The sequence below is a fragment of the Genypterus blacodes genome, unplaced genomic scaffold, assembly GCF_046128005.1.
Source record: "Genypterus blacodes isolate CSIRO-AG114 ecotype Tasmania unplaced genomic scaffold, CSIRO-AGI_Gbla_v1 ptg000236l_1, whole genome shotgun sequence".
NCBI lineage: Eukaryota > Metazoa > Chordata > Actinopteri > Ophidiiformes > Ophidiidae > Genypterus > Genypterus blacodes.
The window spans coordinates 107,501-133,354 of NW_027467034.1; the positions used below are offsets into that span (position 1 = coordinate 107,501).

Consider the following 25,854-nt stretch of genomic DNA (forward strand, 5'->3'; position numbering starts at 1 on the left):
AATACATGGATCAGCTCTCACTGTTAACACTCTTACTGGTCAGGCTAACTCATTCAGTCTGTTAATGGAGTCAGGTTTCAGAGCCTTGTGATGGAGAAGCAGGAGGACTAAACTCCTGCTATCTAGATTGAAAATGTTTTCCATGTATTGAGGTTGAGCGGTGAGCGGTGAGAAAGAGGTCTAAGGGCTTCATGTGAGGATGAGGTAGACTTACCGGTTTGTAAGGTCTGCTTTCCCCCAGACAACACTCCCACAGGAAGGGTCCCAGTTGGGGTCAGACCTTTGAGCGTTAACACACTCTCACTTTCCTCCCTGATACATACAAACACAGGGACACAACGATACACACACATTACATTCAGCCAGCAGCAAAGCAGCTGGATGGTTTGAGGTCTTTACTTGATAACCTGACACCACTTCCTGTTTGCTCTAACTCGCAGCCTGTGACCTCAGTAAGTGGGCCACTGGTGACTTCTATCAATTTTAGCAGCTGAGGGCCGGATTCTTAAGAGTCAGTTGGGATTTATGTCAACACACTTTTATGTTTTATGACACATTTCTGCTACCATTTTACATTTGTTTTTTCTTTTTCCAAAGAATCCAAACATCTTGGGTGAAACAAGCTTCAAGCCAAATGTGTGAATGTTAGTGGACATCCTGAAAGTGTACAATCAATATTATAATTCTTACATTGAAGAGATGTGTAGTATCCATTTAATAAACAACAATTTAAGAGAAAATGTCAGGCTAAGTAGCTTTTACACAGGTTTGTGTTTGTGAAATCCCTTTTCATATCTAAGCTAGTGGCAGAAGCATTCGTCTGCAATAAGGTCTAATGTCATCAGGAGGTCTAAGGGCATTGACTCATCTGGGGCCGGCTCATTAATCCTAACAATATTGTGTTTACACAACTTCACTGTGTACTGAAGTGATTAGATTCATTTCACTCCAATGTCTTCATGTTCCATTGATGCCCTGGGACTCCTTTTGGTTACACCGACCCAACAAAGACTATGGCTCATATAGTCCTGTAGTGAGAATATAATGATGAGAAAGAAACAAGCGCCTCAGACCTGAGCACTGAGAAGACTCGAGCCATTTTCCCCACAGCTCGAATCTTGTTTCTGATGACCTCCTTACGCATGGCTGAGGTCCCACCTGGAACGCATCAGAGCGTAGAGTTAGAGGCAGTGAGGTAGACTGATCTATACATCATCTGATACTGACTCCACCTCAATCACTTCACAGTTACAAATGAGATTTGTAAAAAAAAAAAAAAGAAAAGAAAAAGAGGACAAATACAATAAAGACTAAAGTATAATTAGTGTGAGGGTTGAGTCGAGGTTCTGCAGCATCTACAGGCCAGATGGTGACTGAGGAGCAGATGAATCAAAAGGTTGGACTATTATGAGTATGTAGAGTACAAACTGCCTGTCTGAGTTCAACTTTGCCAAGACAATGATGCCGCTGATGTCCCACTAAAACCTGGGACAATAATCACACATTGATATGTGAGGCAGTGGCTCAGTGGGTAGTGCTTCCGCTTGGGAGGGTCGCCGGTTCGAGCCCCTGCCGAGGTGCCCCTGAGCAAGGCACCGAACCCTAAATTGCTCCCCACTCTGCGAAGGGTGGTAATGTAATGTAAGTCGCTTTGGATAAAAGCGTCTGCCAAATGATCGTAATGTAATGTAATGTAATGTAATATGTGCCAGTGGGCAACCTATGAAAATATCATTTAGATTCAATTCAGGTTGAGAACGATCCTGAATCAACAAGCAGAGTTTCCATCAGAACATCAGTCTGACTGCATGTTCGTGATGAGGCTTCATCTTACCCTCATACAGGTCGTCTCCCTCTGACATGAGCTCATCATCTGAGCAGATGTTCAGCACGTTCACCAGCATCTCTGTGACTGTGGGAGAGAAAGAAAAGACACACTGGGGTTAGACGTGTTTCTATGTATGTGGGATGACACGACTAAGACTTACTTACTTTACTGACACTGCTGTACGAGATGGGAGGGACATTTGTAATATCCATACCCTGATAACTGTTGGATGTATGTTTCATTTATTAAGAAACATGTAGATAGTCTTTAAATCAGTTGAAGTTGAAGAAGGCAAGAATGTATCTCACTGTTTAGAGCCACATTACTTCTTTCTGAGCCACATCAATGTTACTAACATGACAGCACCGTAAACTGATGGGGTCAGAAGCATTTTGGGAATTACACTGGGACACAGAGCAGAAAAAGGAAACTCTTGATTATGCTGGAAAAACAAGTCAAGAGACATATTCAGGTCTTGAACCACTGAATGAGCCACTTTTGAAGCCAAAGCTAGCAGAGGGGAACCAGGGGACTGTGCTCATCTCTCTTCATCAGCTGTTTGCCCAATGTTCTCCTGTCTCTTTCTCAGAGATGTAGATTTAAAACCTTGATCATGAAAATCAGATGAAGTGTTTCCTGATTTAAATAATAAAGTAGAAGTCAGCGGGTCAACAGTCCAGATGCCACCCAGTAAAGGACACACTCACCTTTCTCTCCAACAAAAGGCAAAGACCATGTGAAGACGTCCATGAAGTTGGGTAACCAGTAAGGGTGAGGGGAGCAGTTGAACTGTCGGATGTTCATAACGTTGTTCTCGTATTTTAATACAGCAGCTGGGACAGACAGAGAGGAAGAGACCAGAAAAGAAGGTTAACTGACTGAAGTCTGCTACAGAGCCAGAAAGACACACGTGACTACAAAGAGCATAAGACCTTTATTGTTGTAGACATCCAAGTAGTTAGGAGCTGAAAAGATGGTGATTAACGAAGGGAAGCCTGTGGTCTGGCTCTTTCTGTACATACGATACCTGTGAGGAGACAAACACACTCAGGACACACATTTCAGAAAAGATTCCATTTAAAATGATAATACTTCCACTTACCCTGCGTCCTGTGCTTCATGGGCTCTGATTACAGAGAGCAAGTTATTATTGACCAGGAAGTCACACACAGCTGAGTAACTGCAAAAGAAGGAGAATCAAACAGAAACACAGCGCGACCTGTTAAAACACTGTAGACCAAAGTTTAGTACATCAAGGAAGAGCACATGGCAAAGATCAAGCAGTTAGAAAGGCAGATGGATTGTTGAGCTCTGGGTTTGATGATACCAAGCCTCCAGATCTGGAGTCTGGTTTAAATAACTCTGCTGGCCGTCTGTCCAGGGAGGAGAACAAAGGAAAGAAAGCATGACAACACAATTCATACTTTGTGTCAATGTTATTGATTTATCCATTTCTATCTTTTTGGTCTTTGCTTCCTCTTCCACATTTTGAACAATCGGGAACACTCCGGGCCATCTGCTCTTGATTAGATCAACATTAGGCAAAGATACTTCTCCATAATAACAGTGCAACGCATTTCAGCCCTGAGCCGGAAATCAGATTCAATCCATCTCAAGCTGAGTAAACTAGCAGTGGAATTAAGGCTGGACTAGTTGATGATACACACTGATACACACACTGATACACTCTGATACACACACTGATACACACTGTACAACAGCAGAGAGGTGTGAATGATAATAAATCACAGTAATTGAATAATGTGTTTACCTTGCTTAGTGAGTGTTCAGAGCTTCTAACACCTGATCTCATTTCATGTTCTGAGGATCTATCCGTCTCATCTGTTATCTATACATGTCTTCATAGTGCAGAGAGTTTCTTATTTCATACAACTATCACACTGTGCTATCATGAACTGTTTATATCTGCTCACCTGTTCTCAAGGAACTTGTTGTTGTTTGTTAACTATTTCTGAGCAAAGAAGCTGTTTTGTCCATGAACATATGATGGAAACAAGACACTTTCAATGAAAAGCTAATGTTGTGAGTGTCTCAATGAAACACTGTTGTATTTTTTATGTTTGAATGTTTTGGGTTTGTTTTTTGTCCATAATGACGTCAACAAAGGAATATAATGGAGTCATGTTCTCTGAGCCTCCTCTGGAGACAACAGAAGCATTGAAGGCAGCTATTTCATTCAGTACCTGAAAAAGTAAGAGCAGCCTCTCACAGAGTTGTGATTGAAGTGTTCAGATGTCTTTTCGCTGCCGTAGTCCTCCCCCGGGTCGGCCCAGATCAGGTCACACATGGGCCCAAACGCCGGAGGCTCTTTAAACCGGTCTAACTGTTGAGCACAGAACATTTACCATCACAGAAACCACTGGACAACCAGAAACAAGTAAGACTGGATTAGGTTGATCAAAAATGATGTTGCATAGTTTTTAAAATTACTGTCCTGCAATAGTCACCTCACCCTTAACTAACTAACCTCACTCACCCTTAACTAACTAACCTCACTCACCCTTAACTAACTAACCTCACTCACCCTTAACTAACTAACCTCACTCACCCTTAACTAACCTCACTCACCCTTAACTAACTAACCTCACTCACCCTTAACTAACTAACCTCACTCACCCTTAACTAACCTCACTCACCCTTAACTAACTAACCTCACTCACCCTTAACTAACTAACCTCACTCACCCTTAACTAACTAACCCTAACCCTCACTCCCCATTAACAAGGATTCCTTTTCATACTATGAAGTCCATTTGAAGGCAGAATGATTCTGTTTCAACATTGTAGCCAGACCTTCAGTGCCAGTGAACGGTCACTTACTTTCCTAATGTCATCTAGGCAGTTGATTTCTGGTGAGAGTCCCCCATGTACACACAGGAACTGCTGGTTGAGCAGGGCGGCGAGGGGCAGGCAGTCAAAGGCCTCCATGCAGGCATCATACACACGCTCAGAGTATTTTATTTTACCTGCAGCAAACATGGGGAAACACACAATATGCTTGGTCACTGACAGGTGAGCTTGTTCTTCTGTAACTCATCATTAAACATATCAATATCAAAATGTACCAAAATGCCAGCGGTGTGGCAGACTAACAATGCTTCCTGTAGGATTAATGACAGAGTTGATCATGATTTATGCTGGAGGACATGAAGTCCTTCTATCATAGCCAGCAGAGACAACAGGACTAAACTGGAGACTTACATTCAGTCAGCTGGAAGAGAAGGTTTTCAGAACATATGATTCATCACACACATTCTCTGACTGCCACACTGACAAACTGGTTACAACTGGACTTTGACAATGTTTGGAACATGAGAAGCTTTGACAGTTTGAGTTATTATGTTTGATATCATCAATGCTAGACTGTGGCCAGCAGCAAAAGGACCCCAGATAAAAGATCAGGCGCTGCAAGTCTCACTAGGATTTAGGAGGACTATTAACTTTGAAAGTGTTTCCTTCAACAAGGCAAGGAGCCGAAAAGAGTCCACTTAATACCTAAACACCTCCACTTTAATGTTCACACGTCTTTCTCCAATCACAATTCTTCTTACATGTTAAATCAATGTTACCAGACAACTTTGGATAAATATTTCATCTGAATCCTTAAATATACACAAATATATACATATACACAAAGTGCTACAAAGATCAAGATCAAACCATCAATCAGGTCCTTAACACAAGTGTGGCCCATAATCGTTCACTATGTAACAAACTACATTACATAACGTTACATAACATTACGTTACATTACATTAGAGTCATTTAGCAGTGGCTTTTATCCAAAGCGACTTCCAATGGGACATTTTAGCAGCCATATGAACTTACAAACACCATACACACACACACGCACACGCACACACACGCTGCAATGAATCAAAGTTTGAAGTTACCTTGAAGAATGTTCTTGAACATATAGGTTGATAGGACATTACAAAGATTTATATGTTGTCATCTATTTTGAAACCTTTGCAATGCTTGAATGTGTAGAAAATAAATGGATCTATGCTCCCTTGCTTCCTTTACTGAGTGAAAACAGACTGATGTAGGTGTTGTCTCTGAACAGCCTGCTCTGTTCTGATAGGCTAGCTATGTCTGATCAGGTGTGTAGGTGGGTTAAGTCAATTGAGTGTTGTGTAGATGGCACCTGGTTATGGCAGTAAAGGACAGATCAACCTGTGTGTTTGTCTTGTTTGTCTCTACAGTCGCTGTAAGTGAACAGCACTGCTTTCACGGTGCTACAATGGAGGCAAGACCAGGGCACAAAGCACAACAACGGGCTGGGTGCTGCTGGTCATTGAAACCCTGGCTTTAACCCATTTGAAAGCAGAGTGCCAGGTGACTCCATCGTGGCTCCAGAGCAGTGGAGCACATGACCGCCGCCCTGACAAGCACTGCACTTACATTCCTGTTTGAAGGTGAAGTATTCTGTGAGGTGCCGGCACTCGTGGTTCCCACGCAGAAGGAAGAGTGTAGTGGGATGATTGATCTTGAGCGACCAGAGGTACAGAACACACTGGGAGGCCAGACAGCAAGAGAAGAAAGGTGGGAAGAAGGAAAGAGAAGGAAGAGTCAAAAGTGTGTGCTAGCAATTATGCTGAGACCTTGAAACTCTGAGGTGTGAAAGTGCTTACAGAAGTCAAGAGTACTGAGTGACTGAACTCTTTGATTCAGCATGGATGGAACCTCAACAGAGTGAGGTTCTGTTACTCAACTCTACCATCCAGCTGCTGCCTGGTTTTTAACACCAACCATCAATCACTAAAGCTGTATTCACACACTGTCCACACTCAGTCGGCACTACAGCGCCACCCTTTCTTACATTCCATCTTTGTTGTTTATTTCTCTTGGTGTCACACAAAGGCTGCATGATATTGGAAACAATCGTGTGCAATGCAACATGAACAAAACAAAGAGTTCAACCAGATAAGCTCAACATGATCTATACCAAATGCAACATGGCAAAGGTTTGTTTCCCTTCTTTTGTTCTCCTCATTCATTTTGGTTTCATTTGATCTCACAAACACTGACAAAGAGTGTGTGCAAAGGTAGCAGCAGTAAAGGAATGAAATGAAATGAATGAAGAAAAAAGACACAGATTTCTGTTAAAAATGAAAAAGATGGCAGCTGCAAGGACGCTAGAGCTTCATTCAGGCAGATAAGAGACAGCTTCATCCCAGGAGCTGAGATGTAAACAGACACCAGATCAAATCAAATGTATTTGTAGAGCCTAACTTCAGGTCTCTGAGGTCTTTGCAGGCCTTTGCTCAGCCACTGGACAGATTTAAAAAGATCTGATTTTCACTCTCTGTACTTCTGTAACATCTGTGTGTGATAGCAGTCGATGCACTAGAAATGATGTCATTATTTTACATGTCAGTTTGTAGATAGAAACCTCACTGCTGTTGCCATTAAAGTGCTTTTGGAAATGGAATGAAGTCCCCTGATAAACTGCTGCTGATGCAAAGCAAACATTCACAGCAGCTAAGTTCCATCCCTGACACACACAGACATCTGAGCCAAACTGAAAGTAAAGATTAGGCAATCAAAGACAATCATCTCCTCTGTGTTTCCTCAGGCCGTATTAGAAATCCTAATTAAACAATTCAAAAAACACGGCTCAGCATTTACAATCCAAATGAACGTCTCTTCTTGAGACCTCATACAAGATGATGTTGCTGCCACTTGGAACATGGCTCGTCGTGACTGGAAGCCAGCGGTAGTGACTGAGAGCTCTCGTCACTCTGTAGTGGATGGCACAGGGCAGAAAGCTCCATGTGGCAGACATGAGCAGGGCCTTCACCTGAATGGCAGCACACACACATACTGACATACACACACATCAGCAGGGGTCAGGCTGAGGTTAGGACGGTTGTCCACATGCACGCATCAAAGAGAGATCACCAAGTAAATTAAGAAAACCTTCAAGAATGAAACGGGCAGAGAATTTAGTGCTACTTTGAGAGACTACACTCATTCTATGTTACCTCGGCAACCACATCCCAATATCCATTTGACCGTGTCTTTCCTCAGTGAGGAGCTCTGTGTCCTTCATTGCATAATGCAAAAGATTTTTACCACTGCTTACTCCACTTGCAGGCGTCTACACAATGGCAATGGTTGCTTAGTTTCAACCACATGCTGTCTAAAAGGAGCCATAAAGAACAGAGATGTAGAGGAAGAGAGGCAACAAACCATGAACCCAGAGGAGCGTTCAGTCTCTGGCAACCAGCTGCTCTTCTGTCCCTGTGTGAAACCTGGGGCGCTTAAAGCATTTCCTGTTTCTGAACGAACCCTTCATTTATGCCATTAAATACCAAATGTCATCATTACATCAGAGAATTGGCACTTTTATGGTTAAGGTTATGTGTTGCCTTGTTTTCATTGCCCTGTCAATGACATCATCCAGATATATCAGGATTGTGTGTTATTAATATGAACATAGTTTGTATTGAAACATTATATAGCACAATGCTGATTTGTTTGCCGATATCTTGCATCACAATCTTGATCCATAGTTCTTGATCTCTCTATCTATCCATATCTTATGTGATGCAGAAGTCACCTCACACATGAAAATAGAGACCAAATAATGGCACAACAATGTGTGAGGTGCTCTAACCGCAGACACCAGCTTGTAACAGCTGTAGCAGCAGCCAATCACACGCTACGCTGTTGAGACTCCTCTCCTTTCATCTGTGACATTTCACCCACCTCCATACACACTGACCTGTACCCACCACAAGCCCAGCATGGTCAGTACCTTACAACCTTATTGACCCTTTCACACGGTTCAACACTCAACACCATTATAACAAACAATCCTTCTCTTCTGCTTCCATGTAATAAAACGAAACGTAGGCTTGAAAACAGGATCGGATGAAACAACAGGAGCAAAGACTTCCTGTCCTGTGATCATTATTCACAGAGGGGTCGTGTTCATTAGTCCAGCTTGTTTCAGTGCATAACTGGCTGAGGAACATGTGAACATGTCTTGGTGGTTTTGGGGAACAATGAAGCCGTTAGTTTGACGAGGTTTAAAAAGGCAACAGGATCTTGAGGAAGGAAGATGGAGATGATTGATCTATAGGCAGGTTTCCAAATGTCAAGGGTTCCTGTTATGGCAGTTAACACAAACTGTAGTGAGCACATTCAGAGAGGAAGAGTTCATCAATATACAGAGTTTTTGGTTGGACAGGAAACCAGCAGCAGTTCAGCTGCCTGTGTCCAGTCTGAACCACATGCAGACTAAAGATCCATGAGCTCTTGTGTTGAGTCTCTTAGGATGGTGCCGCCTCAGTGGAGATGGGTCAGAGTGTATGGATCACAAATGCATTGTTTCTCTAAATGCTGGCCTTGTATGAAATATGAAATTGTCTCCACTTCATGATAGAATCAAAATGAATTGTAACGCAAACATTTACACACAGAAGGAAAATTGATAGAAAGCAAAAATGACTTTTTACCTCGATACTGAAGTATCCTCGATCTACGTAGTCACCAAGGAAGAGATAGCGTGTGTTACTGGGTGATCCCCCCACTTCAAACAGCTTCATAAGGTCAAAGAATTGTCCGTGGACGTCACCGCACACTGGCAACAGACAAACAAAACCAAAATACTCCACATTTAATGGATGCTCAGATATAAACATGTGTACATTAACATTCCATTCATCTGTTCCATATGTCACTATATCACACAAATGAAAAAGCCATTTCCATATGAAATGCAGAAATCCATGCCGTTCAGCTGCATCATGATATATGAAGTGATATTTAGCAGTAAAATGAATGAATACAGAGAATGACTGAACAGTTAGAGCCCAGGGTGTGAGCCGACCCAGGAGACCCCAGCAGAGGTCACGTAGGTTTACAGAGAACTGAGCCTTAGTGTGTGGCACTGGGTTGAGTCTATGCTGCCTGTTGACATGGAGTCACAGTAACAGAATGGAATAATGCTGTTTACACTTCATGTCAAAGTACAACCAAGTTATTCTACTATGTTCCTGTCTGTGTGGGTCTAGTGTGAGACATAAACAATAACATGTAGAATAGATGTTTCAAAGATTTGTCTATATGATTTACAAAAGAGAAATGAATTTGATGATTTGTCTCCCACCCCTTCAATGAGGTCAGAGGTCAGGGTCACAAAGAGAACAGCAGCCTCTCGATACACATTCAGCCTTGGAGTTCCTTCTTTCTGCACAATCACCCAACAAACCTCAATCCCTCTAAAGTATGACACATTCAGACGTGCCCAAAATGTCACAGGGCCTGGTTTGGCCGTCTGCCAGCTACCTGTTACAGGCGCTTCCACTTCCAGCATGCACTTCTCTTGCCGGAGTATGTTGGCTCCGTCGCTGATGATCTTCAGGGCTACTTCCTCTTCCACTCGACCCTCCTTGACAAGATGGTTGCGGAGCAGCTCTGCATTGGGTTTTCCATCTTCAAATAGCTCTTTCACAGTGAGCTTATGCTGTGGAGGGTATGGCACTGCTGTGGAAGGAGAACAGATCACATATGAGGACGGACACTGGAAAACATCAACAAACAATACTCAAGAGGAAATGTGTTGAAATCCAAATCTGCAGACTGGATCAATAATATGTAAGAAGACATGCAGCCAGGGAGATTCAGAGTGGGAGTGATGTACTCCATCTCACACTGCATCCCATTAAGGCCACATATACTTTGGCTGAGCTGAGATGAAGCTATAGGCAGAGGAGGAAGGAGTACACCTACAGGATAACCACATGCACCACTTATATAAACTCACAGTGACCTGGTTTCCTCCACAGCTTCCCCAGTTTTCTCCTCCACACCACCTCCACCATCTTTACTGTCATCAAAGCGCTGCTGCTCTCAAAGCTGAGAGGTGACAGCTTCACCAACAAAACAATGCAAGAAGTAGACTTGGCGCTGCACGGGACAGCGCTGTCTCACAGGGAAACACACCCAGCAGTCACACACACTCTGATTCAGGACTTTGGCCAAATGTGTGTACAAACCAAATACAGCTATAATGAAGGGAAAAGAACCTTCCCAAACTTACCAGATTTAAGATTTAAGAGATTTAAGATACTTTATTAATCGTCATTTTGCATGCAATTCACAGCAAATCGCATGCAATTGAAATTTATCTTGCACCCCCTCATATCACACACACACAAACACATGCATCACAGAGGGTGTGCAGGGCAGCCATTATACGGCGCCGGTGGAGCAGTGTTAGGGGTTGGGTGCCTTGCTCAAGGGCACCTCGGCAGTGCCCTGGAGGCAAACTGGCAACTCTCCAGCTGTCAGTCCACTTTCTTGGTCCATGCGGGACTCGAACCGGCGACCCTCCGGTTCCCAAGCTGAATCCCCTATGGACTGAGCCACTGCCGCCCCAACCAACATAAAACACAAAGAATCCCTCCAACATGAAACTTGAATGGAGCGAATAATGTAGTATGAAGTATCTAACAGACGGTCTGCTGTGTGGATTCACCATTTCAGAGGCAAATAGCTGCCGACTAAGCTGCTTGTTGAAAACAATAGTAGAAACTGATCCAAGCCCTCTCACTTCCACAGCCTGCAGAGTAAAGGGATTACAGCTGGGCAGCCTAATAACAAGACAGCAGCATGTGGAGGTAAACACTACTACAATACTTTATGTCTAAGTAACTGAACGACTGCATCAGCAAATCCAAAAACCTCCAACCACCCGCTCCATTTAAGTGAGGTCTCTGAGGATGAGATAGTTCTCACACTAACACAATGCACACACTCAATAAAGCCCCCGTCATTATGACAGCGATCACACCTGCCAACAAAAACTCAACTTTATTATCTTTAGATGTATTAGGTTGACCTCATAGTGCGTCCAGTATCTGCTGATGGAGATCAGGACTACTTGTATGAGAAGCAGTGCTAATGCAATAAAGGAGAGAAAGAGTGACAGTCTGTGAAAGCTGTCTCACCCACACAGGCCAAATCAGAGTGCAACATGAAAGCGTTAATGAGTTTTTAGTGTGGGTGCATTTGCTGCTCAGTGATGCTGTGGCTGAGTGCAGAGGTAGACTGATGGATCTCTGACTCAGGACCATCAGGCTCAGGAGCTGAGAAAGAAGAGACATGTCTCTGTAGCTGTACAGAGACATGTCTCACTGTACAGAGACATGTCTCACTGTACAGAGACATGTCTCACTGTACAGAGACATGTCTCTGTAGCTGTACAGAGACATGTCTCACTGTACAGAGACATGTCTCACTGTCTGTAGCTGCACAGAGACAGAGTGCAGAGGTAGACTGATGGATCTCTCACTCAGGACCATCAGGCTCAGGACCGGAGAAAGAAGGACTGACTGCAGTTTGACGACACAAATTTGTCTCCTCAAATGTTTACACTTTTTAGGTTCACAACAACTTGAGACACACAATGTCAACGAGGTGCATCTCTGCTGGTGGCAGGGCCGTCACATGGATAAGGGCATTAAAGTGCATTAGGATGTGACTGAGTGTAAATATTGATGTGACAGTGGCGTTGCCAACGAGGTGGTGAGGAGTTGCAGTTGTGCCACAGACTGCAGTCCGGTCTGCAGTGAGACAGCTAGAGCGGCGGCCTGCCTGCTCTGAGGACAGGCTGTCTTGTGTTGACTCGTGTGGTATAAATAACCAGTAAGTGCTGTAAGCTGAGGTACGAGCCTTAAGAAGAGATTAGGTAAAGCTTCTATTAGCTCGGGCTTCCAGATACAGGTGAGGTTTATTTAAAAGCTTTTCACACTGGAGGAGGTATGAACAAAGCGTGCGATGACAGTGAATTACATCGCTACTTCACCGACCATGAAGCATTTCAGACAGCAGCCATGGAGACCAGCTGACCGGCTTGTTCCCGCTTTTTTTTCACTGCGATTACCAACGGTGAAAAATACAGGCAGGTGTCAACGTTTAGCAATCAACTCTTCATCCTCACTTGGCAGGAGCCACTCCCCCCAAATAAAATCACCACAAACAGATAAAAGCACAGACTCCTGTGTGCAGTGACGAACTACAGTGAGTTTTCCACTGCAGACCAGGTGAGCAGACAGGTTAACATTAGAGAACCAGAGGAGGAAAATGTTCTAAAGAATAAGCAGCCAGCGCCCTGGACTAGACTGTCATCAGAGATTGACCTAATTAGCATTCATGTTTAATGAACTCTTCAAATCAACACTCACACACACACACACACACACACACACACACACACACACACACACACACACACACACACACACACACACACACACACACACACACACACACACACACACACACACACACACACACACACACACACACACACACACTGGGGCGGCTGCATCAACACCAAACTGTCTGGCATGACAACAAACAACACAGAAACAAAGACGCTGCTACACACCGCCCTGCACACTGAGGGTAATGTTTCAGATGGTGATAGAATATGTTCTCTATTCTATCAATCAACACAATAGAGAGAATTGAATTACAAAGATGCTGCTGGGGGAGATGAATGGAGCTGACTGAGCCTGAGTGAATCATGAAGTCCACTTCAGATCGGCCTCAGCATCAGTGAATTACAAACACACGCTGGCTGTCATTCAGTCATGTAGTGTGAGCAGCACACACACACTCTTTACTTTACTTTAACATGCAAAGATCAATATAGAGCAATATCACACACACACACACACACACACACACACACACACTAACACACACAGTATTGTTGACACTTCAGCATTCCAGTCAGCTGGCAGGGCTTTGTCCCCTTGTAGACAGAAGGGGACACTGCTGCTGTCCCTTCTCTCTGTCTGTCTGTCTGTCCCATGTTGGACACATACATCCGTCATTACAACCTCAGTGTGGAGGAATCTAGTGATCAAGCTACTCTGGTAACCAGAGTGGGTGTTGGGTAACATGTCTCCCTGTCTGTAGCTGTACAGAGACATGTCTCCCTGTCTGTAGCTGTGCAGAGACATGTCTCCCTGTCTGTAGCTGTACAGAGACATGTCTCCCTGTCTGTAGCTGTACAGAGACATGTCTCCCTGTCTGTAGCTGTACAGAGACATGTCTCCCTGTCTGTAGCTGTGCAGAGACATGTCTCCCTGTCTGTAGCTGTACAGAGACATGTCTACCTGTCTGTAGCTGTACAGAGACATGTCTCCCTGTCTGTAGCTGTACAGAGACATGTCTCCTGAGACAGCATGTGTCTCCATCACAGACGTGTGTCTCTCATTCTTCCTGTCAGACGCAGGTGATGCAGAGTTTCACTGTGGTTGAATAAAAGCACAAACTCGACTATATAACTTTTTAATATTACTAAGATGAAAGCTATGTTGCAACATCGTGTATGTGATCAACAGGCTCTTACACATCATACATGTGTCATACATGTGTCATTCATCTTCTACAGGTGTTTGAGTCCTAACTCACCTTTGATCAGCCGCTCCGTGGTGGACTGTTTGTCTTCCTTCGCTTTCTCTTTGTCCTTTCCAGACATCTTTTACTCCGGTAGTTCACTGATGTCTCTGCCTGGTCTTTGTCCCGCTGACCTGCGGTCCGTCCGTCAGTCTGTCTTCTTGTTTTCTTTAGTTTGGCTCTTTTCTAAATTTACTCTCAGCAGATTAGCTAGCGCCGGGCTAATGAGCTAACTAGCTTGCAGCAACATTAACGCTGTGACAAACAGCGTCGTTCATACAAACACATTCATTCAAACGTTACTAAGTGTTTAAGTGTAACTAAATGTGTGAGTGTTACTGTGTTAAGTGTTTGCTGCCCAGTCCGACAAACTGCCCCTGGACGCGAGTGTGTGTGTGTGTGTGTGTGTGTGTGTGTGTGTGTGTGTGGTAATCCGGGTCTTTTTCTCTCCAGTTAGCCGGCTAACATCGTGTCGCTGTCAGTCGATGAGCGTTTATCTCCAGTTTGCAGCTCGTTTGTGTGAAAACGACACCAGCGCGCCGCGTTTTCACTCAGTGTGCACAGTCTCCACGGTTGATGCAGACCTCGTCCCTCCTCCTCCTCCTCCCGGATTAAACTCTAATCTGACAGAGAAGCACAGCGACGGATTTCCTCCAACATGGTGGAGGCGATGTGACGTAGCTATGGAAACGTAACACGTGGAGACGTTCACTGACACATTCAGCAACTCAACCGGCAACCTCACCGGCAACTCACACAGCAGCGAGCCCAAGGTGAGGGACGTGGTTGATCCTTCAGCACTCAGCTCGTGTTGTTGTTAGTTTATTTCTGTGATCGTTTTCTTATATTTGGTCTCCATCAACTTCGTTTATAACCCAAACACATTTAACCTGAAATATGACTCGATTTTATTTTGAATTAATTGTTGGAGCTTTATTTGTAAGTAGATCAATCTAGAAGTGGTAAATGTACACACATCACATGCACACACTCAGATAAAACCCCCTATAGGTCAAACTTTAGGATTGAAAAGTGTCTTAGTGTCAAATATATTTGTACATTAACATGAGTCAATGTCAAATGATAAGCCACCTTTATTAGCGGAGTGTAGTGTGGGAAACAGAGCGGCTTGCTTGCATCGTGGTTATTCTTATCCTAAACTGTTTCTGACCCAAACATACATCAACAACATACATACAGATACACACATAACTGCATTTCATTGACTTGTACCTCTACTTTACTCAATGACAATAAAGTTAAATCTAATCTACATTCACAAGCCATCATTAGAAAAGAACAGGTTTACTTAAAGTGAATATTTGCAGCACTAGTTGGCTGTCTGGTGCCACATTTACCAATAAACTGCTCAAAAAGTATTTCTTAAAATATATACAGCATAAGCATCTGGAGTGTGTGTGTGTGTGTGTGTGTGGAGGGGGGTGGGGGGTAAATGGAAAAAAAACTGGTACAAAAATTTTAGATTTATTGAACTTGAAAACAGCCTTAAATTCCACTTAAACATTCATTATATGTAAATACCTACAACATTACACTGAAAATATCACCAACCACATATAAAACCATGGATACAGGAGATTGGTTTAAACAAAAGAGGAAAAATAAGCTCAACAGCTAAAAAAAGATGTTGAAGAGGAAGAGTAAAGGCCATGCACAGAAGAAAAACTCATTAGTTGTAAGAAATGCTGGTTCTTTGAGACATTGATGCTTTAGCTTCTGTCATGTCTGCCAACAACAATGCTGCACTCATTCTCTGGTCCACTTCAGTGCCCTGGAGGGCTACAGTATTACCAAGATATGACACAAACGTCTCAGAGCCCTGTTATTTCACCAAATTAGAAAACTAAACAAAAACAGCGCCAATACATGCACAAATAATCAAAACCGCCTCTGGCAAAATTCACACAATTTGGAAAAAATGGAGCCTCCAGGCACGCAGCCTGAGGAGGAGGCGGCTCCTGGCACATATTCAGTGGCTCTCTATTCTCGTCTACTGACAGATCAATGGTCATCAAAAGGCCGTTTCTACCTCCCTTCTTTGAACGGGGTAGGAGGTTTCTAGCCTCTAAATGTGCTAAGCCAAAACAGAGAGCTAAACAAAGAGAACATGGAGTAGTCAGCAGGACACGATCAACATCTCTTCAAGTGTAGGCACTCACGGCTCTTCAAAAGTGCATGGCGACAGCAGTTGGGAGGAAAAGGTAAATAGAGGGAAAATCTTCTACCGCACTAGATGGATCCTCCTCTCAAAGCCAAGTTGACCTTGTAAGTTGCTATGAAATGCTTGCTTGCTGCTCAGCATCACACATATGAACAGATTCCACTCATCCACACACGGCACATACAACTTCCTTGGGAAAAAGGCAAGTTATCCCACTAAATGTTTCATTGACATATAAACTGTAGCAAAATAGACACTGAAGAGGGAGTGAGGGAAGTCTTTGGTGCTCTATGTGGCAGAAAGTGAAGAGACGGGATCCAAAGAGCTGTTGGCATAATCTTCAGTCCAAAGTGAGACTGTCAAAGACAGAGCATCATAAGGAGCGCTGCATTACAAAAGGATCTCGTAAAGAACAACACACAGCAGAAGTGTCCTCTATGGCTATACACAAGTCCTTCTTCATGTTAGGCAAGGCTCCGATGGCCAAGTCATGTGTTACAACAGTTCAGCCACTCGTCCTCTTCTTCAAGTCCCTTTCAAGTCAACCATCGGCCCTGAGATAAACCAGGTAGAACTGACAGCCATCTTGAACGAAGACCATACAAACATCCATAAACTGAAGAAGAGACACAGGACAATGTTAATCACTCTACCCCGGCTATTATTAACGTAACTCCATTAGTACGCTTTAATTAAATGAAACTGAAATTCAAATATTTCTATGTACCTTAAGGATTTGAAATCACAGCATAGATGCAGTTTTGGCTGAACTTGTTCTGGGAAATAACATTTCCATCAAACTGCACAGTAATGAGGGTCTCTCCATGCTTGCATATACGCCTTTTATGTTGTGCTGCAGATGGAAATAGAAGTGACTGATTGATAATCTACCTTAAACGCAGCATTTAGAGAAACAAGATTTGATGGTGGCGAGAGCCTGAAGACTGAAGGGCACAAAGAGCTGAGGGTGCTGCCTGGAGACAGAAAGTGCAGATAAATGGCAAGTCTAAGCTCAGCGACTCATGTGTAGACTGAGGCGTTCACTAGAGGACACTGTCAGCCCCTGGCTGAGGGACTCAGGCCGGCACGGTCAGAGCCCACCGTGTCACGTTTAGGGAGTGTTGTCGGGGGAGTTTGAGATGTGAGAGATTATCGAAGATCTGCTCCAGCTGAGCCTGACCAGACCGGCCGGCGCAGGTCTGTCGCCTTGTGTTGCGTTTGATCATATTCCAAGAGGGCGGGCGACATAGATGATTGTTCCCAGAGGTGTTCCAGTAGTGAAAACTCCCCAAAACACACTGTATTCTCCGAGTGGCAATGAACAATATTTATTGCAAGATGAAGCCAGGTTGTGGGGCGATACGAGGGGGAGCCCGCTGTGGCAAAGAAGGGGGGTACTGAGATAGGAAGGGGTTGGGGTAGCCAGAAGTGACATTAGAGAAGGGTTGGCCTGTTCTGGGAGGAATTGGGGGATATGGAGACGCTGCATAAAACACGGGCATCTGAGGAACGCCTGTTGGAGCTGGACCTGGATTTAGAGTTGGGGGTGGCTGGGACGGAGGAGGTGGGGGTTTCCTCCTGGGCTGAGGGACTGGAGAGGAAGTGTTGCTGGTCTCAGTGAGGAGGGAGGATGCAAACACATCCTGAGAATGGGAGGTGGGGGCTTGGAGCTGAGGGAGCCCCTGACCCTTCAGCACCATCTCCTGCAGCTTCTCAATCTTCACCCTCCTCAGGTGGGCCAACTTCCTCTTGCTATGGTAGGAGTCAATGAAATGATCCAGGGTCATGTCCCCATCCAGGAAGGAGTCGGCCATGTTCTGCAGACACAAGTGAAGAGACGTTTTAGAGAGAGTCAAGGAGAGAGGTTTGAAGACAAACCTAAACTCTGGGATCACATCGTTTCTTCAACAAAACAACAGCAGAGCTTCATTTAAGCCTGAAGTCTTTCCGCTCATGCAGACTGAATGTCTGTGCAGACATCACTTAGTGTATGCAACTATCAGCTGGTCTTTGTCAGCACTCTTTTTCATTGTGTTTGTGTCTTTATAACAGTGTGTGTGTGATGTGGTAGCATCTCGATAGTTTGACCACATGAGCTGAATGTGTCACTCAAACTGGGTCCAATAATGGGCATGTCTCTACTTTAGTCATATTAATTAAATTCAAAATAAACTCCCTTTTAAAATAAATGTAATAATGTAAACATCACTTTTCTATACAAAACAGAAGAGCAAATACAAAAAAGTACAATAAATAATCTTACAACCTTAAAATCAAATCATTTCATCTCAAAATATTTCCTGCATTTTTCCACGTCTGTTAGAAGATCACAGTTGGAGAAGTGAATATGATTGATGATGATTGAAGCGTCAGTTAGTTTGCATGTTCATTGTTTTGAGATGAATCATCTCCAGCCACAGGACCTCAGAGTCATGGAGGTCTGATGGTCGCCTGAGGCAGCAGACATGCAGCTTAGTGCTCACCTCTGTCTCTTCTTCTATTTTGGCTCCCTCTGCCTGCAGCAGGGCCAGCAGAGTGTCCAGAGAGGTGCTGCCTGATTTATGGTCTGTGGGAACAAAGAGATGTAATGGGTTAGGGTCAGGGTTTAGTTTCTTTATTTTGCTGTTAAATTGTTAATGCAATAAAGAAATCACTTCATCTAAATGTATAATTATCATTCTAATCTATACGGTTATATCTTCCACTGTACAACATACCTACACACGCTTCTCAGTCTGTGAGCGGCTCAAGCTAACAGCTCAGCACTGCTTAGCCTGACTGAATCAACTGAAACTGACTCGGTCTCCAAGGAGGAAAGCTTTTGTTTGAGTTTCTGAGTTGGACTGAAGTCAACAACTGTTAGCTCTGCGGTCACACACACACACACACACACACACACACACACACACACACACACACACACACACACACACACACACACACACACACACACACACACACACACACACACACACACACACACACACACACACACACACACACACACACACACACACACACACACACACACACACACACACACACACACACTCTTAAACACAGTGACAGCCAGTGTGTGAGCTCCACTGCACCACTGTACAGTGACCTGCACTGCACCAAGCCTCCATACAGCACAACATGCTGGCTCTTACATGACAGCACAGTAACAGGAGCCACATGCTACGCTAAGATTGTAACATGCTACGCTAAGCTCAACCACACCAACAAAGATCCAGAGAGAGAGAGAGAGAGAGAGAAAGAGAGAGAGACGCTGTTACTGAGTCATGATTAACCTGTCAGACTGGATCCTGACATGTCTCTCTCTCTCTCTCTCTCTCCCCCTCCTGTAGGAAGGGAGACTCCCAGGCGTATCAGCTGCTCTCCCCCACACAAAGCTGTGATTCTCTGGCTCAGATGAGAGCCTGCCAAGTGTACAACACAGTCTAGGGCTGGAGATCATGAGATCGCCATTTAGTAAATGTATCCACATCCACCACTGCTGTGAATCCAAGGGGGAGGTTTGGGTCTCTCTCTCTCTCTCTCTCCCCCCTGCTTGTCAGTCCCATCATCCATTGCTCCTTTCCCACCCACCGTTGCCACTTTACCCCGGCCTGTTGGCACAATGGCTCAGTGTGGGCTGCTGTATAAGAGACAGCCCACACTGGTGTGTGTGTGTGTGTGTGTGGGGGGGGGGGGGGGGGGGGGGGGGGGGGGGGGGGGGGGGGGGGTCTGCCATCCCGACCTCTACTAAATGGACAATGAAGGGCGATGCAGTGTCCAACCAGGGGGAAAGATGGAAGGCCTGTGATATTGGTGATGGAAGTGTTTACTATCTGGCTGGTTCAAAAGTGTGCGTGCGTGCGTGCGTGCGTGCGTGCGTGCGTGCGTGCGTGCGTGCGTGCGTGCGTGCGTGCGTGCGTGCGTGCGTGCGTGCGTGCGTGCGTGCGTGCGTGCGTGCGTGCGTGCGTGCGTGCGTGCGTGCGTGCGTGCGTGCTGAGGCCATTCTTGATTGTCTCCAGTATTTGTCACTGATATGGCCAATATTCATGTTGCATGTGTGCGAAATTGCTCTATATTGATCTTTAGTGTGTGTGTGTGTGTGTGTGTGTGTGTGTGTGTGTGTGTGTGTGTGTGTGTGTGTGTGTGTGTGTGTAAACAGTGAAGCAGACATTGACAAAAAGTAAGCAAAAGTGCAAATACAAAAATGAAGTTAATATTCAATATTGCTTCTTTGCTAAGATAAGGGCGGACACTTGAAGTTAAAAATAAGCCTCTGCCAGCCTAAACACTGTCTGTTCATTGTGAAGAGCAGAAAGTCAAACCTTTATCAGCAGAGCTGAAGTACTAAACAGTAGTAAATTGTGGATGTGCTATTTTGAGACGGCTGCTTGGCAACCACTGCGTCAACAAGGTCACAAACACTGCCACCTCACACTGCACAGTCTGACGGTGTGTGTCTGTAAGAGACACTACAGCCCTCTGAGTGTGTAAGACACTGCAGAGGATCTACTCAGGCCTGGAACCTGCTGGACCCAAACACAGATTCATTACTGCAACACGATACTGGGCTCCTTGTGATCCGGCCTTCTGATGGGAAGTCTGGGAACTGGTGAAACCGGTCTCTTCTTCATGTTTGCAGATTAAGAACAAACAATGTGGGGACAATGTCATGTTATGACATAACAACTCAGCTTCATATGACATAAACTGCTGCATGGAAAAGTTCATGTGACTAATGAAGATGACTAATGAAGATGACTAATGAAGATGACTAATGAAGATCATCTGCATAACAATAACAACCACTGTCTACCTCATCACTCGCTCGTCTTTATATGAGTGAAGCTGATCTCAGACTCAGTATGTTTGAGGTGCACACGCACACACACACACACACACACACACACACACACACACACACACACACACACACACACACACACACACACACACACACACACACACACACACACACACACACACACACACACACACACACACACACACACACACACCTAAATGCTCCTGGTCTACCTGACTGTACTGAAACCATTCTGAATGATTAGAATGAATCAATGTGAATGAATGATGAATATGACACAATGACACATGGAGCTCCTTTTCAATCTTATTGCCTTCTATCATCCTAAAGTCGTGTTTAGGGATTGAAAGATGCCCACTTCCTTTAAGAGTGACATCATACAGGCGTTCACTCAAAGCATTACTAATAAATGCGGCTCTGAACACAATGAAGAAAGAACTGATAAGGGAAGTAGTTTAACCTTTGACTTTCCCAGCTGACGTGACAGAGAAATGCAGAACAAACCACAGCAGAACTTTAAGAGATTCGCCTGCAGCAGGTTTAGTTTGTTTCTAGAACAGGACTCATTGTGACATGTGTGCAGATTTAAATAGATGAAGTGCTACAATTCTATTTGTAAAACTTGAAGTATATTGTCTAACTCAAAGCTTAAGTGGGTTTATAGGTGTCTCCATGTCTGTCCTCATAATGACTCTGAGCCTGCTACACCTCCAGATCCTCACACTCTGATGAGACGATGTCACAGTCTGCACTAGTCTCAGCTGTCAGCAGCACGCTGCTGCTACATCGCCTCCAATCCTGCATTTTGTCCAATGGACAATAAATGGCTTGAATATGGGACAAGCTTATGTTTCTAATAAAGCTGAACAACCAAGTGACTGTCAGAACTGATACTTATTTGGAATTGGCTGCATGTATCATTTGTGATGGGATCTGTACGTTGTAGCCTAAAGAGGCTGCAGGCCGCCGTGTGACATCTTTATGTCATTTTACCTCCACTGACTTGATGGGAAACATTTAAAGCTTTGGGGGGCTTGGTTCCATCTAAAATGCACAACACAGACATGAAGTACAGACCTAATGAGTCCAAACATAATTGTGTAAGCGAGGACAGAGTGGACCCTGCTGCCGTACCGAGGGTGGACTTGCGTAGCTGGTAGGCCTCAAAGCCGTCCTGCAGACAGCTGTAGTGCTTAATGAGCTGGTCTTTCTTGTGCTCCAGTCTGGGCTGCAGGGCCAGGTTTTCTTCTGCCAGGGTCCGGTTGCTGACCAGCGTCTTCTCCTTGTTCTGCTGGACCTCCTGCATCTGTAATAAAGACAAGGGACGCCTTTAGAGACACACTGTGTGTAGACACGCGTTCAGACAGTGTTCATGACATCATCAGAGGCATAGTAACATATTCTATTATCAACATTAAGAATTAGGTGTTTATGAGTTTACTTTGATACAAAGAAAAGGTTTTCTTCATGATGAAACTCTGGACATGAAAGCCCACTAGACACAATTAGAATGGATAATCTGAAGTGTTATGGATTTATCTGAAGTGTCATGGATTTATCTGAAGTGTCATGGATCATCTCACTGCTTTGACATTCTGACAGAACCTCCAAACGTCACCATGTGATTTCATCTCATATTGATCTGTAGAATGGCTCCATCTCTTTTATACACCTGGACACTATCAAAGGTAAGGCAAAGATCTGTCCACAGATCAGGTTGGGTCTTTCTATTAATAAATAAAAAGGAGCAAAGACGTAGTTGCACATTAGATATGAATCAGTGTTCACACTCAAACTGCCCATTGTCCTACAACTCCTACAAGCCTCTTCATGTGTTTAGAACAAATATGAAATCACAAATAAAATCTGATTTTCCATACAGCAGCATCCTCTGTCCTACACCAGGATGATACAGGAGAGGATGTATGATATATGATGTAGGACATGATACAGGCTGATGTCATGATGCAGCAGACATGTGAAGTGAAACACAAACTGAACCCAGTCCAAATATTGTGCAAGATTGCTCCCAAAGCAGAGAACTACAATCAAAACACCTGTGAGTGTCAAACATCCACAAACTGTCAATTCAACTTTTAGTGAACTCATAAAAGTGAAAAAAAATACCAAATACATCACACTGCTCTTTGAGGAACAGTGTGTAAGATGATGAAGGCTTCTAAACCCAGAGGCTGCCAACAGAACAGACGAAATGAAGACAGAAACACATCTGTGTGAGCAACAAAACATTAAAGCTACTTAGTCGGGAATTATAGGGAACTGTATGCCTAAAATCACCGTTTACCTCACTGATTCCAACCAAATCAAGAAAATCCAGCTAGCTAAAAACATTTTTCAATAAAAAAAAAAAGTCTAGAGCAAAAAAGCTCAGACAATAAGAATGTAAACAAATGATCAAGTGCAACAGCTCCTACAAGACCAACTCAGCTGCTATTTGCATTATTCAAAGACCTGTGTGTGTGTGTGTGTGTGTCTGTGTCTGTGTGTGTGTGTGTGTGTGTGTGTGTGTGTGTGTGTGTGTGTGTGTGTGTGTGTGTGTGGAGTAAAGCTCTGGTCCATCTGTACATCTGTGCTCTCTATGGTTCCCAAACTGTAGGGAGGCAGTGGCTCAGTGGGTAGTGCTTCCGCTTGGGAACCGGAGTGTCGCCGGTTCGAGCCCCTGCCGAGGTGCCCCTGAGCAAGGCACCAAACCCTCAATTGCTCCCCCCCTCTGCGAAGGGTGGTAATGTAATATGTAATGTAAGTCGCTTTGGATAAAAGCGTCTGCCAAATGATCGTAATGTAATGTGTTCATGTTGACAGAGGAACTTCCACCTTTGAAGAGTTCCTGCCTGTCTCTCCAATAATCGTACAACTAACTGAAGTCAACAACCTGCAGAGTCACTGCAGATATTGGGCTCCTCCCTCACTGAAACCTATGGGAAGAAATGGAAACCTTGGATCTTGACACACAGGGCGTGGACCAACAGAGCTGAGTGCACAACAGCTTCACTGACACCACAGACAGCATTCATGCAGATCACCAATAACAACACATTATAGCATTTATGCTTTTAAACAGAGAAATGGATCTGACACACTTCAGCTGTTAAACTCTGTAGGTTCTAATGTGAAGGAAGAGAGGCCTTAGGTCCAAACTCAACCTAACCTGAACCTAAAACTAGTTTAGAATTCACCGTCAACCTTGACCCCAGCGTGTTAAGTCTTTAGGTTGGTGGGGAAATCGTCAACCTAAAGACTTTGACGATAAGAGACACAACAATATCCATGTGTGTGTATCTAAGTCATGTAGTGTTCAGGTGAGGGGCGTGTGAAGGCTCCTGAAGTGTTCAGGTCTTCAGTCAAAGTCTGAGTGGAGCCCATTTATCAAAAGAACATTGAGTTAAATAAAATAGCAGCATTGACGTAAACAAGACACAGATCTTCTATCAAAACCATTCTAATCTATGAGCTTCCTCTTATGTAACAAACCTGCATGTGTGGCAGTAATTGGAGGAGCTGTGTGTGTGTGTGTGTGTGTGTTTTATCAGATGCTTGTCATCATAAACAGCCTTATGATCGTTCAGAGCCTGAGTCAGGTTCATGTTCAGGCCCTGATGTGCTCCAGGGGCCACAGAGGTCCACGTGACCTCACGGCCTGTATGTTACTGTTACTGTTCCTTGTGGCTCAGTACTTGTTCGGGTTCTGGTCCTGGTTCTGGTTGGTTCGGCCTACACATACAGGTGACACATGTGGTCTCAGCTTCAGCGCTTGTATCTTCACTGAAGCAGACTTGGAGCCTCATGCGGTTAAAGTGGAGACAAAGCTGCTTCACTCCGCTCAGCCTGAAGCTGAAGCCGAAGCTTCATCTGTTCTGTTCTGTTCTCCACTTACACGCTTTAAACTAACTTCTTCCACAGACGCCCTATGTGAGGCGAAGCAGCCATTTCCGCGAAGCAGCAGGACGACGACAAGAAAACACAACAAAGGCTGGAACACAGCGGCAGCAGAAGCTAACAAAGTGACAAAGAGAACATCTGAACGTACCTCCTCCATTTCCTGGACCATGTTCGTCAGTTTGTCGTCGTCCTCCAGGAGTTCGTTCAGTTGAGTCATCGTGTACTCGCCGAATGTGTCTGAATAGTTGGACATTTTGTCTCTCGTCGTGTTTGTGTGCTCGCCTCAGACGGTGACAGCTGACTGAGCTCCCCAGACCGGAACTCCGACCACACAGGCCCGGTGATGCATTCAAGTGCTGTGGGAAAGCCACGCCGTTATTGTGAAGAAGGTTATGTTTTGTTGTTTTGGTGATTGGTATTTTATAAAGTCGAAGACTGTGATTTTTTAGTCGTGTATGAGTATGACGTCATTTCTGCAATTGTGGTGTTACGATGACATCGATGTTGTAACTTTGTTCATTTCGTTACATCGCTTTGGTGGCTTCAGTCTGACACTGTTGTGAGCGACGTGGAAAGCAACAGTGTTTTGGTCATACATGTAAACGTACATGTGATCATAACATAATAGATATGATCATGTTTGAGTTTGTCATTTTGTGTTTTCAAACATTACGTCACC

The 25,854-nt window shown here is 44.3% G+C and overlaps 2 protein-coding genes across 3 annotated transcripts in view; both read right to left on the bottom strand.

The window, feature by feature from the left end:
- Positions 1-14,937, bottom strand: part of ppp3cca (protein phosphatase 3, catalytic subunit, gamma isozyme, a) — a 19,725-nt gene extending 4,788 nt beyond the window's left edge. Inside the window, exons 1-12 of the mRNA XM_076170983.1 lie at positions 14,287-14,937; positions 10,147-10,344; positions 9,315-9,439; positions 6,253-6,364; positions 4,669-4,814; positions 4,033-4,172; positions 2,931-3,008; positions 2,761-2,855; positions 2,536-2,661; positions 1,835-1,912; positions 1,074-1,158; positions 215-312 (exon numbers count right to left, since the gene is read on the bottom strand). Of these exons, the coding sequence (XP_076027098.1) occupies positions 215-312; positions 1,074-1,158; positions 1,835-1,912; positions 2,536-2,661; positions 2,761-2,855; positions 2,931-3,008; positions 4,033-4,172; positions 4,669-4,814; positions 6,253-6,364; positions 9,315-9,439; positions 10,147-10,344; positions 14,287-14,353 (1,348 nt within the window). The 5' untranslated portion in view covers positions 14,354-14,937. The remainder of the gene's footprint in view (positions 1-214; positions 313-1,073; positions 1,159-1,834; positions 1,913-2,535; positions 2,662-2,760; positions 2,856-2,930; positions 3,009-4,032; positions 4,173-4,668; positions 4,815-6,252; positions 6,365-9,314; positions 9,440-10,146; positions 10,345-14,286) is intronic.
- An 803-nt stretch (positions 14,938-15,740) lies between these two features.
- vps37ba (VPS37B subunit of ESCRT-I a) lies at positions 15,741-25,536 on the bottom strand. 2 transcript variants are annotated; one of them, XR_012965541.1, is made up of 5 exons: positions 25,324-25,536; positions 22,410-22,581; positions 18,937-19,019; positions 17,181-18,270; positions 15,741-17,069 (listed from the first exon to the last, which is right to left on the bottom strand). XR_012965541.1 is itself a non-coding variant. In XM_076170984.1 (4 exons), exons 1-4 carry the CDS (start codon positions 25,426-25,428, stop codon positions 17,782-17,784), a joined length of 849 nt encoding a protein of 282 aa, XP_076027099.1. In that variant the 5' UTR covers positions 25,429-25,536; the 3' UTR covers positions 15,741-17,781. The 2 variants fall into 2 exon arrangements, 1 of the variants encoding a protein (XP_076027099.1); XM_076170984.1 differs by having other exon boundaries at positions 15,741-18,270.
- Between the last annotated feature and the right edge of the window lie 318 nt (positions 25,537-25,854).